This window comes from Rousettus aegyptiacus, unplaced genomic scaffold, assembly GCF_014176215.1.
Source record: "Rousettus aegyptiacus isolate mRouAeg1 unplaced genomic scaffold, mRouAeg1.p scaffold_m13_p_16, whole genome shotgun sequence".
In the NCBI taxonomy this organism is placed as follows: domain Eukaryota; kingdom Metazoa; phylum Chordata; class Mammalia; order Chiroptera; family Pteropodidae; genus Rousettus; species Rousettus aegyptiacus.
In genome coordinates this window covers 28,877,572-28,893,515 of record NW_023416291.1, presented here as the reverse complement: position 1 = coordinate 28,893,515, position 15,944 = coordinate 28,877,572, and the positions used below count along the sequence as shown (strand labels likewise).

General features: G+C 39.5%; 1 protein-coding gene across 2 annotated transcripts in view; it reads left to right on the top strand.

Annotated features, from left to right (window-relative positions):
* Window positions 1–15,615, top strand: part of EBF2 (EBF transcription factor 2) — a 179,869-nt gene extending 164,254 nt beyond the window's left edge. For both annotated transcript variants that reach the window (XM_016148163.2, XM_016148165.2), the window contains exons 14-16: window positions 1,520–1,705; window positions 9,870–10,037; window positions 15,018–15,615. In XM_016148163.2, coding sequence (XP_016003649.1) covers window positions 1,520–1,705; window positions 9,870–10,037; window positions 15,018–15,049 — 386 coding nt within the window. In that variant the 3' untranslated portion in view covers window positions 15,050–15,615. The remainder of the gene's footprint in view (window positions 1–1,519; window positions 1,706–9,869; window positions 10,038–15,017) is intronic.
* The last annotated feature ends 329 nt before the right edge of the window (window positions 15,616–15,944 follow it).

Below are 15,944 nucleotides of genomic sequence, written 5' to 3'. Positions count from 1 at the left end.
TGGAGTGGAAGGAGTTGAAGCTTGATTCATATACCATCAAAAGAGTGTGTCTCAGATAAGCAATGCAATCAGATACTATTGAGTTATCTCAACATTGTAGGTGGTGTATTGTGAGATTTTTGAGCTTTTTATATACTAGGTAGAATCTCTTTCACTGGAAATACTTAAGGATAAAATTGGCTATTCTGGATTTAAGAGGGTTTAGGCATATTGAAACTAGATTTACAGGTATTATTTGAGTAAAATTTATACTTCTGCTATTGCAATAATCAGATAATAGAAATAATGGGAAAAAGCTGTTATTGTCATTATCATTTATTATAGCCAACTCTCTTTTCCTAGTAACCAAGGATGAATGGCTTACTTTATTTGACAACTTCTGTTTTTGTGTTATCTCATATACAAATATATAGCAACAAAATTTACATGAAAAGTATATCATGTAAAAATTTTTGTCATTGAGGTTGATTTCACCAAGGTGCTAAATTTATCATAAATCATTTTTTAGAAGAAATAAATATTCTTAATGATTTCCCTAACCTTGGGATAGATATTTTTATTAATTCCAATTTCATTCAGCCATTGGAAGGGAATTCCTCATTCTTATGCACAGTTCTTACAGAAGGGCAATGGAATATAATATTACCTTTCTTATGTTTTTAAATTTGGATCATTTCCTACATAGTTCTTGAGACAGTTACCCAAAATGGGTTATTTAAGGATAGACTAGGTGATAAAGTATATGCTAGAGTTTCAGAAGTATGGGGACTCTCACTGTCCCTTCTGCCATCACACAGCCTGGATTAATCCAGATTCGATTGCTAATAATTCCAAGTCTTCAGTCAAAGAACAGCACATTTAGATAAACTTATCGACACTTTTTGAAAAAAATGTTCCCCACCCCTACCCAGGGCATAGTAACAACTTTGAACTAACATTTCCAAAGCTGTGATTTGCAGAATACTAGTGGCCCTTGAGATATTATTAGAATACCTTTTCCCCACCACCCCCAGAAAAGATGCTATGTGTTAAATTTGAGAAACACTAGGTTAGCAAAGTTAAGCCAGTTTACTTATTCTCTAGACCCTTCATATGTAAATCTTCAAGGAATAGCTGCAGTATGAAACATCTGCCAAGCTATATCTGGCCATGCAATGCTTTTCTCAGTAATACCTAGTAATATCTCATAGGGCTCTAGTGAAATATGATTTGGGTGATGTCGCTGCACACTGCCATTAGTTATTCATTCCTTCATATGAATATGAATGGGAGATGATCACTGCAGATGTGAAAGAAGAGAAAAGAGGGATGATCAGATGCCTGGCCTTGTGGAGCATGGGGGAAAGGAGAGGAAGGTACCAAAGATGAAGGCAAAATGCACACTTTTCACCCTGTTCGGGGCTGGCTTGGTGGTACTCCACAGCAGAAGGACGATGTGGCCCTTTGCTGCCATATTTGGCCTGCTCTGTGTGTATGTGCCACACACCAGTTAATTTACCCAGTTTTCTTTGTTGTCTAGGATATATCCGCAACACGAGCAGCATCTCTCCACGGGGCTACTCTTCCAGCTCCACCCCTCAGCAGTCTAATTACAGCACCTCCAGCAACAGTATGAATGGCTACAGCAATGTCCCCATGGCCAACCTGGGTGTCCCAGGGTCACCAGGATTTCTAAACGGCTCTCCAACAGGATCCCCTTATGGAAGTAAGTGCCCTCTCCACTGCACGCCTCTCCCTGTCTCTCTGTCCCTGGGTTTTACTCTGCAGCCTTCTGAGGAACTGTTGCATGTCTATGTCTTACTGACTCCTCAAGGAAGAGCCCAATTTCCTGATGAAGTATCCTTCCTGCCTTTTTTTTCCCTTAGCTGTACTTGGGCTCATTTGGTTACTGAAAGCCTCTGGGGAAAAGAAAAAGAGCAAAACTATTCCTTTTTCACAGAGAAAGAGTATATGTGGCTTGTGTAGATGGGAGTGAGGAATTCAGATTCCATTTCAGTTAACCTGTTGTACACTTTTCACTGGCACTTTCAGATGTGATATTATATTTAATCTTCATAAGAACTTTCTGAGGTCAGTATTTTCATCTCCCTGTTATAGGTGAGGAGTTTTATGTGCACTGCAGTTAACTGACTTACCCAAGAAAACACAGAATAAAGCAGGGCAATAATTTGGACACAGAATTTATGACTTCAAGTTATTTTGTACATCACACTATGCTCCCTTCTTCATTTGTTGCCTGACTGTCTCCTCCTAAACAGATGGAACTTGACTGCTTGTGACAGTATGATATATGGAGACAGAACCTCTTTTTTTTTTTTTTAATAAGTATAGTTGGTATACAATATTATGTTAGTTTCAGGTGTACAATATAATGATTCAACATTTATACACCTTACAATGAGATCACCTATCTAGTAATCATCTGTCACCATGCAAACTTGTCATGACCCAGCAACTCCACTTCTAGGTATTTATCAAAAACAACAACAACAACAATAAGGAAAACACTTATTCAAAAAGGTATGTGCACCTCTACATTCCTTGCAGCATTATTTACAATAGCCAAGATATGGATGCAGCCTACAGTCCATCAATAGATGAATGGATAGAGACAGAATCTCTTAATCCTGATCTGTGGGCTAGTGGCAAGCTACCTAGTCTAGGAAGTTATAAAAACTCATTCAGGTTGCTCTGGGGGCTAAGCTGGGAACTTACACAATGGTCCCAGGAGCCTGAGAAAATACGTGTTTTTCAAACTTAGGAAATACTTCAGGCCAGGAGAGAAGCCACTGTGGAAAGTCTAAGTGATTGAGTGGGGTGTTCTTGAAATGCTGGATATTGTTGCGACAGACCCTCTGTTTGCCCTGAGTAGTTCTCTCATTCCAGGGACAAGGATGGCACACAGCCATTTCCACCACAGCTCAGGAAATGACATGCTAAGGATGTGGAGGCTGCCTCTCTTAGCCTTTGGGTCTGTGGTTCCCTGGCAGCACACACCCATGCGTTATTTCTGGGGTATCTGTTTGATTCATTACACTCAACACTCTACTCAATGTGACAAGGACTTAGTAAACAGGTAGCAGAGGTGGTAGAGATTGGTTCTTTTAGTACAACTTCGGTCTTGTCAATGCGAGGACATGAGTCCCCTGTTCTGTTTTGTTGTATGGACCAGATCAATTAGATCAGAGTGATCTAGGAAAACAAACTATTGCTTGCTTGATTTGCTTATTTCTTCACTTCTTTTTACCTTACTTTATTCCAAAAACATTTGGGGGAAATTAGTGGTCAGTTGAGTAGTACGAAAGTATAAAATAGAAACTATAATAAACTGAGGTAGAAGAAAAAATATGGAAAGAATAGTTAGATAAAGCCAAGGGCAGGTATGGATACCATTTGGTTATTTCAGGGAGCCATTAATTTGGTTCAAAGGCTTGCAGCATGGTAAAGCAAAGACAGAAACACTATTTGTTATAAGATTTAATGTCCATACATTATTATGCAGGAGAAACTAGATTTTTTCTGTTGTTGAGACGTTGGAGAGGTTTCTTCTATGCATCCCTGTGGAGAGGGAGGGACCCTGTGTAAGGAAGGGACCATGTCTTCAACAGCCCTTGTTAAGTGATACAAGGGCAAGAGAGCCCTTGTGTAAATAATGTCACATATCAGGGGTGGCAACAAGAGATATTCATAATTACTTTCCACTTTATAGCCTAAAAAGCATGTTTACATATAAAGTTCAGTCAGAGCCTCACAACAACCTTATGATGTAGGTATAATAATAGTAATAATTATTACCATCATTATTACTCTTCTAAGATATTAAATGTTATTAAATCATTCAAGAATTCATAGCCAATAAATAGTAAAAATGGGACTAGAACACATGCCATCAGATTCAGAATACCATGTTTTTTAATTATTCAACACTACAAGAAATGTTTCATACATTTATAGTATATTATTAGGCTGAACTATATAAAATTATTTCTTTTTTATTTCTAAAAATGGCAATTTCACATGTTTAATCATATATTTATGAATAAAATGTGTGTATTTACTTGAACTGTATGAAATTTTCAGTCTTGTAAATCAAAAATAGTATAATAATATAGAGTATAATGTGGGGATGGGGGAGGGAGAGAGAGAAAAAAGATAAGGCGGCTTGGGTGGGTTGGGGGAGAGAGTGGGGAGGGAGAGGAGAGAGGGAGATAGATGAATAGATAGATGATAGATGATTCGATAGATAGATAGAAAGATAGATAGATAGATAATAGATAGATAGATAGGTAGATAGATAGATAGATAGATAGATAGATAGATAGATAATAGACATGTAGAATAAAAATGTCCATTGAGTGTTGTTTACTTGATGTTTTTTACCTGATAATTCATTTGGTAGGGGGGAAACTTTCCCACACCAGCAAGCGACAGCTTCCTTCCATTGTCCTTTCTTGATCACTCAATCCACTGCCACAGAAAATATTCAAATTAAACAAGACAACATATATAAAATAGAAAGGGGAAGGTACCCTGCCCAACAGGAGTGGGAAATACAGCCGAGAACCTCCTCTTTGTAGCTACCGGGTCTGTGTGGTTCTTGCACCTTCATTTTCTGAGGGTCTAAAGGAGTTGAAGACTGGGAATGAGATTCCAAATAGTGCATTCATTACAATAAAATCCTCTACTGCAAAAATACTGAATACTCTACGGAGTTCATTACACTAGCATCTGACCTGTGTTTCTAACCAGCTAAGTCTTAAGTTGTCTGGGAAATACAAAAACAAAACAAAACAAAACAAAACAAAACAAAACAAAACAAAACAACAACAAAAAAAACAGCCTGGGGAAACCAGTTGATTAATTCAGTTGCTTGTTTCTGAAAACACCATTCTTAGATTTTTCATTTTATCTTTTAAAATAGTCTGACATGGCTAGGCCACGGTGCAATCTCTCACCAGAGACCTTAAAAATAATAAAGCCAAGCCTTTCGGTCAAGTTGACTCGCATTACGGCCAACGCAGAGTATCAAAAACCTGCATCTTTACTGCTTTTGCTCTCACGCCACTTCAAAAATGTCCAAACAGATGTTTTTTCAATTTCATATACAAACTTCACTTCCTGGCGGTAGCAGTGTGTGCCAAGTTCCAGCTCAGTGCATGTTTTTATGGCTGAATTCTAAACTCTTGACAATAGGGGGTTATAATGAAATGCTGACAGACTCCTTAGTGCCAACAAATGCAATGGCTCAGTGCAAAGGAGGATGTGTGCCCGGTGAGGTCCAGCTGGGACCGTGCAAGCTAATCAATCCTTATGAGAAGAAAAGCGATTTTTCCTTAACTCCCCATGATCACAGAGATTTCTGGGCCAGACGTGCTGGCCTTTACTTTGGCCTCTATCCATAGAGAGAGAGATGTCCAGAGAAATTCTCAATTGCGACTATGTGAGATCGACTTCCCCAAAATGGTGCACTCTGGCGTTCCCAAAGGTGGCCTGCTCAACAAGCTTGCAACATCCAGGGGACCACTTCTTCAATGGCCACCAAGCAATTCCGAAGTTTGGAAGAGAATCCATAAGACAGAAATCTAACCCGCCCTCAGGGACTCCTACCTCACTCACACAGCCTTAGACTGTGCCCTGGGCCTCAGTATTTTTATATTTTCAAAAATAAATACCAAGGCAGTTTCTATTATAGAATATTAAATATTAAATAATTATTAGGAACACATGAAAATTGTTCTAAAAAGAAAGCCTACTTCCATTATAAAAAAACTTGTTAACGTTTTGATATCTTTCTATTGTCTTTTTCTTCAGAAAAGAAAAAATATCCTATTACAATAGTAACATTCTCATTACAGACAGTTAGAGAAGCGTGTATATGTAAAAAATAAAAGAAAAATGACACATGGCATTTCTATGCAGAGATAACCATTGTTAACTTTTAAAGTATAGCCTTCTGGTCATGGATAGACACATTCTTAAAATTGCAGTGTCTGCTCAGATACACAGCTAATGGCATTCTGCCGTAATATCGATGAAAGAGAGTAGAATAAAAGTGGAAAAATTACCAAAGTTACAGATACAAAGCTAGGCTCTATAAAATCCGTCAAAGGTGCAGACCCGTGTTCTAAGAATGGAGAACAGGTATTAGGAGTGATGTTTGCTTAGTAAAGTTAACTACAATAAACAAGCTTTTCCCAGAAATTTGAGAATTTATTAGTCTCTTTGTTTTTTGTAACAGAAAGGTAAACAGACAACCCAGTTTACAAGAAGTAAATTGAAGAGGAACCTTACCATCCAAGATAGCTATTATGCCTATTGCTAAGGATTATCTTATTTTTACCAAAGAAGTAGAGATTTTTTATTTGTTTATTTTAACAACTTTTACTGTTTTCTGATACAGCAAAAGTAATACATGTTCATTGTAGAAAAATTTGAAAATATCGACAAATAAAAGAAATAAGTTTAAGAATATTCATAATCCCATCAGTCAGAGATAGCATCATTAAAAGTTTGGATGTAAATCACATCCTTCTAAACTTTTGCTTTGTATGTCTTTTAAAAAATAAAAGTGAGTTCGATGTATACGTTATTATATAATCTGCTTTATTCATCCAAGGAGGCATATCTTTACATGTCACTAAAGCTTCTTCTCCAACATTAGTTTTAATGTTTGCATAGAGTCCCATTTTCTGGACTTAATATAGTTTACCTTATCCAACAATAGGGTAAACTATATTATTTCCCAATTTCTTATGATTATACAAATGTTTTTGGATCTATTTTTTTTGTTGTTGCATATTTATGATTATTTCCTTGGAATTAATTCCTAGAAATTAAATTACTGGGTTTAAAAATATGCACATTTAAAAATACAAATGCTTTAGTACCTGGTGCCAAAGTCCCTCAGAGGGGTTAAGGCTCCCTTTAGGAAAGAAAGAGGATCCATTTCCTGCCCCGTTAATTTTTTCTTAATCTTCATCAGTTTGGTAAATGGAAAATAACGGCTCATTACTGTTTTAATGTGCATTTGAACATTTATCGGCCTATAAAGTTCTTTTGGTCATTTTTATTTCTCCTTTTGTGACTTTCCTTTTCATCTCCTTTGCCTGTTAGGATCTTTTTCTTTTTCTAATTAATTTATAATAACTTATTAGCTTTTGAGGATATGAACACATCTAAAAAATTATCGAAAATAGTTTCCCTACTTTGTCATTTGTCTTTTCTCTGTGTGTTGCAGAAGTTTTTTGTCATGTGGAAAATCTATCTTGTGATGTTCTTTTTAGGCTTGGGATTGAAAGGATTATGTAAATTATATAACCTTCCTAATTTTTCTACAAGCACCTTTATAATTTTGTTTTTACAAATAACTCTTTAATCTACTTAGATTTACTTTAGTGTTTAACATGAGGAAGCACCCTAAATTTAGTATCCATATGGCTAGTGTATTGTTCCCATGCATTTATTTCACTATTAATTTGAAATGTCACTTTTATTAAATTTTAATTTTCATATATACTCTAGGTCTGTTTCTGAACTCCGTTTTCTCCAAGGATTTGTCTGCCTACATTTATGCTAGCATAACATTGATTTCATTGATGTAGACTTATTTTAAGTTTTAATATCTGTTAAGATAAATACCTCCTTACTACTTAAAAAGTTTTTAACAAAACTTTCTGGCTCTTACAACTTTTCATTGTTGTTGTTTGTTTGTTTTTAATAGATAAACAGAAATTACGTTTGCTGACATGTACACATAAAATTCCTTTTAGGATTTTTATTATAGTTGCATTAAATTTTAAATTAACTTGAGTGTAAGTTGGCACTTGACAGAGTCTTGTAAAAAAAAGAGTTTAAATGGGCATGTTATAGCTCTGTGCTTATTCAACTCCCAACATTTCCTTTATGCCATTTAGTAAAGCTTGAGGTGACTCCTGCTGAGAGGCAGCCACATTTACCTAATGAACCCACTTTAGGTTAGGATCTGTTACTGGAAAACAAATATTTGTAAAAGTAGGTTGGATGCTGAATAGAAATGGAATCAAGTATGTGCATGTGAAACTAATTTATATTATAAAACTCCTCCTCTGCTGTGGTGTATGACATGGCTATTGCAGACGCAGAAACCGAGGTGCCATTTCGGTGCCTACTTGGATCACGTGGTGAGGCAGCGATTGGACTGTGGTCAGAATCAGGGTCTCCTGAGTCTCAGCTTTTCTTTAGCCTCCAATTCTGTACCTCGCCCAAAGGAGAGAGGTTCTCTCCCTTCCTGCTCCTACACACATTGCATTGATGCAAAAACCAAGGCAAGAAGAGGAGATTTTGCTTGGAACCATGACTAGGATCCGAAACCAATGCTTACCCCTGTATCCTATCCTATAATGCTAGTGAATTAGCCCAATATCTTCTTCATCTGCATCTTTAAGTATTACATGAGATTCTTACAGGTCTTTATCCTCCTCCCCAATTTTTTCTTTCAAGTCATATTACTTGGGGAAAGACAGAAATGTACTCAGACATTTCCTTCTGCATAGCTCTTTAAAACAGAACTACCTAAGGATAAGCAGTTTTTAGATAAATCTCATTCATCGAAGTTTTTGGTTTGTAGGTCAGCTATAAGAGACATCATATTGGAGGTATGCTGTATGATTGCTTTTAATGCAATTGTATGAATATAGCCCAACGTAGATCTTACTATTATGAGACAAGGGAAGCCAGGATGCAGTCTTACACAGGATGTCAGAACATTTGACCTTCAATTCAGCTTGTCCTTGGTCTTTGAACCATAAGTCCCTACTTTCGAAATTTAATTATGGAGTAGCTGGAGATATGAAGCAGAAGTTAACACTCCCAGCCTTCATCATGGGCTTTGCCATTAGGTTCCAGGAATTCTTTTATCAAGTCATATGACTTGGACAGTTCAGAATTCTGAGACTGTTAAAATGAGTCTCTGAAACTTGACCTTCTACTATAGGATGCTATATCTAACAATTTTACCCTTGTGAACTCTATTTTACCCCTTTCTTGAACAAGTCAAATACGGAAGATAAAATTAACTTGTGTGATGGGACCTGGTGGAGTATCTGAGTTTAAGAGGTGGGGCACTTTATTGTGTAAATTGCCTTTATTTTTCTTGGAAATTACAACACTTAGCTTTTGGCTTCCTTTAAGTAATTTTAACGTTAATGTTGGTGTTTTTTTTCCGTGCATTACATCAGAGGAGGCTGACTTGCAGCTTTATTTCCCAGGAGTTCTGAAAGCAGAGGGAGAAGGAGGTAATCTCCTAAATGTTAATAAACTTTTACATTTAATGAGGAAGTGGCCCCGTACGGATGACACTCTCTGAGAAATGTTAACCCTGTACCTCAAAACTCTGGAGCCCCTAGAATTGCCAGGGAAGTACATAGCTCCCATGCAGGACTTCTTTTTAGAGTGGAAAAAAAAAAAAAAAAAAAGGTTTTTCTTCTTGAGTAGATTTGATGATTTTTCAGATGTTGATCTTGGTGTTGTCTTGTCAAGCTTCTACTCACAAATGAAGACGTGAAGACGTATCACAAAATCACCTCCTGCTGACGCCTTTCTGACTCTCCCGGGTAGAAAAGCACTCTGCCTGCTGTGTCTCCCCCACAGCGTTGCGTGCATTGTTCCAAAAGGATTATTACCCTCTTAGTTATTTTGTTTGTATTTTCCTCTCACTGGACAGGGCAGGGACATTGTCGCATTCAACATTTTTTAATCCCTGGACCCTGGAACAATGCCTGGAACAAATGAGTAATTTCTCAATAACTGTGTACAGGTTCTATGTACTGAAGGAAGAAATTAACTCCTCGATATGCCCCTTGCTAAACGAGGATTGTGCATTTGCTTTCCAGTCATGTCATCAAGTCCCACTGTTGGATCTTCCAGCACGTCCTCCATCCTCCCATTTTCCTCTTCAGTTTTTCCTGCTGTCAAACAGAAGAGTGCCTTTGCCCCTGTCATCAGGCCCCAAGGCTCCCCTTCGCCCGCCTGCTCCAGTGGCAATGGAAATGGATTCAGAGGTAAGAAAAGGTTGGGAGTAAGCGTGATACATGTGCCACAGGACAAGCAAAGGGCAAACAGCATAGCATTCTTCTATATCTCTAGCCATTTACCTGCAAAGAGATTCTTTAATGTTTTCATCAGCATGCAGCTAGTTTATACAACTGGGCTAGTACTCCACCCAAGAACAAGATGAAGGAATACGGAGAAGTCAGACAACTCTGCAGGATCGCAGAATTAAATGTGGTCGAGCCATACATACCTTCCAGGAGCGTCTGGACTCTTTAGACCTTTGCTTTCCACAAGGCCATGTCTCTGTTTCTTAGGAGGTGCCTGGTCACCACATCAGATGCCACATGATGGTTACTGCTTACTTAATCAGCTCACCATCTGTGGTGCACGCACATCCTTATGGCACAAATGCACAGGCTCCATCAGCAGCACCAGAAAGTTTTGAGCATTCTGGTTACATCTAATCAAATTGATAGCAGGTGCCTGATCGGGGTGGGGTAGAGAAGAGAGAAAAAAAGACATACTGCGTCTAAGCGCAAAAATGAATCACCCGTCAAATCCATTTTTGAGCAATGTTCTAAAATGTAATATGACATGACGTAACACAAATGTGATGAGTACATGAGAATCTAATCATCTCAGTGTGAATGGGAGGCAGCTGATGGCAAAAGAGCAAATTGGAAACTGCTGAGCGCTGTGGGTCCTGACGACCCACATTATTTTGGGGCTGCTTCTCGTGTCTTGACATGAAAACATTCACAATCAGCAGTGTTGGATTAAACCAAAAAGGGCAGGGGTCTGGTTAACCCCTCGTGGATCAAAGCCCCTGAGGTCAGCGGAGCCTTGGATGAGCTATGCTGTCCCTGGGGCCGCATCTACCCACAGGCTTTATGATAACAAACGGGTTCCCGAGCCTTTGGGGACACCTGCGAAGGTTCATTTGCCGATTGGGGCTGACCAGAGCTCTGGGAGGTGTGTTAGGTCCCTGTCCCATCCTTCCATCAGAGACAGTGGTGTCTCTTTGAAGTCACTTGACTTGGCAGAGAAAGTGTCAAATGAGAACTGAAAACCCAGCACTCAGAATTGAGTCCCTGAAAATTCTTTTCCTTCTGACTAGAAAAAGCATTTGGGTCTAATCGAGGAAAAAAACTGTACATATACATATCTCCAACTACAGGCTCAGCTTATAGCTAAGTGTCTCCACCTGCCTCATCTCTCATCAAACCAGTGGTTTCCATCCCATCCTTAGGTCACATGCTCAGAACTTTTTCCATGATGGCTTCATCCCTGGCCTGGGAAATGAAAATGATTGCCGAATATTTGTTGTAACTTTCCCTTCCTCATGACTGCTTCAGTGAACTTTCCATGTTTTCTGGTTTTAGTCATGTCCCTTAAACCAAATGGGAGCCACACAGGTCTCACTGGGGAGACTCAGAGTGCGAGGCCCAAGAAAGGCTAAGGAGGAGAAAGATGGAAGGGGGCAGCCCTTTCCTCATTCAGGCAACTCTTGCAAATATTTTCAGCTTCACTTTGAGGAATAAAAGTAAGACTTGACTTCCTCTTGCCACCCCTCCCCCACCTCCCCTCTCATGAAGTACACTGAGTTGGGGAAGTAGAGCTGATTTTCTCAGATTCCCTGGATCTGTCCTGTCCAGGGAGACCCACCTGTGCGGCCTTCCCAAGTACAGGTCCTCAGGGATGCAAGGACGAATTTGTCACTGGCTCTCGTGGCCTGGAATCCCCACCCTGTCTATTGCTGCATGCCCAAGGCCCCCTTTGTGTTATCTGGTTAGGGTTAAGTTGGTCCAGAGCTGGAAGAATCTGTGTGGTCATAGTGAGGTTTTCACGTGCGGGCAGCAGTGGCCAAAATAGCCAGAAGACCCTTTTCATGGTCTTCAGCCATGAGAGCTTCTGTTCAGCACTGGTCAGAAGGCTTAGGCTGCGAGAATGGCTGAGCTGCACATTCTTGATTGTGTCTGTAGGAGTGATGACTTAGTTGGTTACACGTAGGCACAAGCTCTGGACTCTGGTTTCACTTCTATGGCATCACTATGAAGTTCCGAGGTTCTTTGGGATCCTGCGATTTTCCCCAAGTTTTTCTGGTGATTTGAACCTTACAAAAAGGAGCCAGACAGTGGGGAGGCAGGGGAGGAGAAGGAGAAGGGAAGCACTTAAATTAGGATTGTAGCCTAAAAAAATTACAAACAATTCTGAAAATAGAAAGTAATGTGTAGAGGGACAAAAGGAGAATTCTGAGTATCAGCCAGTGGAAAAACACTAGGGTCAACATCACTAGATGTGTGTTGGAATTCTAGCTCACCTGCTTCCAGGTTGTGTGAATCTGTACAAGTCATTGTCATCTCACAGCCTCAGTTTCCTAGTCTGTTAAAGAGGAAAGCTGAACGCTAACTCCAAAGGTTACTGTGAAGTAATTTGTGTGAAGAACAGGAAAGGTAGAGGATACTTCACCGAGCCTGGCAGAGAGAAGGCCAGGGTTGACAAAGGATGCTTTTCAGGGGCTTGATTCACTCTTCCTCATTTGGGACCAATTAAATAGAAGAAACTCGAGGCCCAACAGTCCAAGGTCCATTGATGTTGAAAGGAGAAAACAAAGCTAACATTGAATACTGCTCACTGAGTGACGGAATCTGGGATGGCAGGGGCTGATAAGCAGGACTTTCCATCTCTTTAGAGATAGACAGTGAGAGAGTGAAAATGTGGTCCGAGGGCGTGTGTGAGCACAGGCTGATGGAGAGGTTCTTCTCTTGACTCATCGTGAGATGGTCTTAGCGATGTGCAGAGGACAGGTGCCACCAACACTCTCTAACACTTACTAACCACTGTGCAAAATGCTGAATTGAGTGCTTTACATGAATTATCTTGTTGAGGCTCACATGTGACCTGAAGGTGAAGGCCATACCATTATCACCATTTTTAGTTAAAAGCTCCCCCAAGGCCAAATAACAAGTAACTGATGACTTGGCCTCAGACATTTTGACTCCAGAGCCTGTGTTCTGACAGCCCAGTGTCTCTCTGGGGACACAAATAGTGCAATTCCTCTCTCCCCTTTCACCCATAACCACTCCCCACCTGGACCACAGGGAGATTATTGCTTTCCTGTGAAATGCCAAAGGTAAAAAGAAATTAGAGAAAGTACAGTTAAGCCTTCTCCCTTCCCCCCACCACTCTCTGAAAATGTTTCCTTTTTCTCCAATTAATGTCTGCTTTCTGTCTCTTGGCTATGGTTTCTACAAGCAAAATGTCAGGGTTTCCATGTAGCAGAGATCCAGCCTACCCAGTGCCCGACACGAGACTAGGAAGAAGGAAATGATATGAAATCTGTTGTTTTTCTGGAACGCAGTGGATCTTGTTCTTTGAGCATCTCTGCCCTTTTAATAAGCTCCCTAGGTAACTCTCTGAGGACCCAGAAAAAGGGAGGAAGGGGCTGATGAGTTTAAAGTGTAATAGACAAGCTAAAGTTGAAAATGTGAGCCAGAACCGCCTGCCAGAGAGCTGTCCGTGCCGGGTCGTCGCCCCACCCCCACCTCATCTATCAGGCATTGATGGCTGATGAGTGTAGATTGTCGAGATAATACTATGCACTAGGCACCCGATCCATTTTCCAGCTCCCTCCAGGAAAAAAATAAAATAAAATAAAATAATAAAACCTCCTACACTCTAGGATAATTACCAGGGTTGCTATATCTCCAAATCATCAGGGAGTGTCCAGAATTGAACTGCCTTTATTGAAAAGTTACATCGATTCAATATATAGTAATACAGGCAAAAATAATTAAGGCTTTGCTAGCCGTGTAAGACCTTAATCCAGATCTTACAAACATTCAATAAAGCCTGTATGGGCAGGGAAATAGATGGCTGACAATTTTGCCCGAGAAAACTAGCTGGCCTGAGAGAAGGGGCAGAGGAAGGGGAGAAGGGAGAGAAGAGGGGGGGTGTTGGGAATTTTGGTCATTTTTTTATCAGCTTAGTAAGCACAACTCAGCAAAATGCTTCTGTGCTATTTGATAAGCCCTAGATAAGGCATAAGTAATGAAACTCAGAGGATCAAATTCTAGATATGGTTTGAAGTTTTGATGCCAGGAACCTCTTCTGTCAGTTTCTAAGAATGTGGAAGTTCTATGGGTTCATCACCTGAAAGCTAAGGCCAGAGCGGTATGTTTTCTCTGTGTTTTTTCTACATTGTACTGATGCTGCTTTATTGCTCACATCAAGGGGAAGCCTTGGACCTGAGGCCACCTAGACAGGCATTGCTCATATTCTCTTAACTAGATGGAGGAAGCGTTGGACAATGCACTTGAATAGGGGACAAAGAGTGGAGATTCGAGAGACTCCCAAATTAGGAACTAAACTGAATCATCTGTTCCAGTGGATCAGCATTTATTAGTGAATGAGTATCACATAGCAGCAGTGAGAATTGAAGGAAGATGAGCTAGTTAGAAAATATAAGCTAGAAAATTCAAATTTCAACTAGAATGGATAGACACCTAAGATGGATGGAAAGTCTGATTTGTCATAAATGATGCCTAGTAAGTAACTCAGTGGGCTTGGCACCGGGAGTGTGCTTTCCTGTTTCAACTAAGCGGTTTGGAACTGTATAATCTAGAAATTATTCTAGTTGAATAATGAAAAATATGTCACACATATAGTACAATCTGGTTTACATGTTTATGTTCATTATGTCATATATTCAACCTATTACTATAAAACGAACAAAACCTAACTTTGGGCCTCCCAAGCAAAATGTCAACAAGCTTTGTTTATGTTTCAGTGATCTGTAAGGCTTCAGTACCTCCACAGGCTGTCTGCTAGACTAGGCCCGGAGAGAATGGGTTTCCGTGTCAGCTGAGGGCACCATCTCCCGGACTGCATCAGACTCTGTGGACCCCCCGCCTGCCCCTCTTTCTGGGTTATAGCCGTTAATGTAAAAAGCCTCTGAGTCTCATGCCTGTGTCCCTCTTTCCTTGCAGCCATGACCGGACTTGTCGTGCCCCCAATGTAAAGAAGAGGAAGAACTGCTTTCTTATAGCACAAAAACTACTTACTCGAATGGACGAATAATGAAGAAAGCACTATGAGCTCTTTGGGGAGAGTCGTGCCCCCAAAATGAACATGATGGACAGATTTGGGTGTATGAGGAGCCGCATCTTATCTGTTCTCACATTTCTCCTGTAGCTCTGATGGTGGCTACACAAACTGACCCTCTTGGGGACAACGACAAAAGATGTCATTGACGTAGTCAGTGCTAAAAGCAGAAATGCAATTTGTTATGAACATTATAAGAACCACCTTCCTATGTTTGTAAAATATTTAAGAAAAAAAAATTGGCAAACAATTCATGCTTAATATTTTGGATACTATTTGTTTTTCTTTGTAGGAAAAAAAGTTGAAAGTTTCTATTTTCTATGAAGCCTTTCAGATACCAATTTAGTTTATGCAGAAAAAATTGAACAAAACAGGGTACCAGCATGGAAGACTTTCTTAAAACGAAACCTGAATTGAATGATGAAATGTTGTTGTATGTGTGTTTGCTTATAGTTTAATCTCTTTAAAAAACAAACAAACAAACAAAAACACAAAAAAATGGCAAAAAAAATTTAAAATGTTTTACAATTATTTAAATAAATAAACGTGTAACTTATTGTAAGTAGAGGTAGAAATTAAGACCGTTTTGGAAGAGAGAAATTTCTCTTCCTGATGTAAAATGAAACTGATGCAAACATGTAGTAACAAGTTTAAAAGCTGTGTGATTATGACTGCAGTTACTTACTAGACTCTTATTCCCGCTCCTGCATCCCCCTCTTCCCATTATTCTATTGACCCCTGGGCAAGAACAGGTACCTGATGTAGATTCCTATAGAACAACCGATGCAGAAAGATTCAAGTCCATGCACATA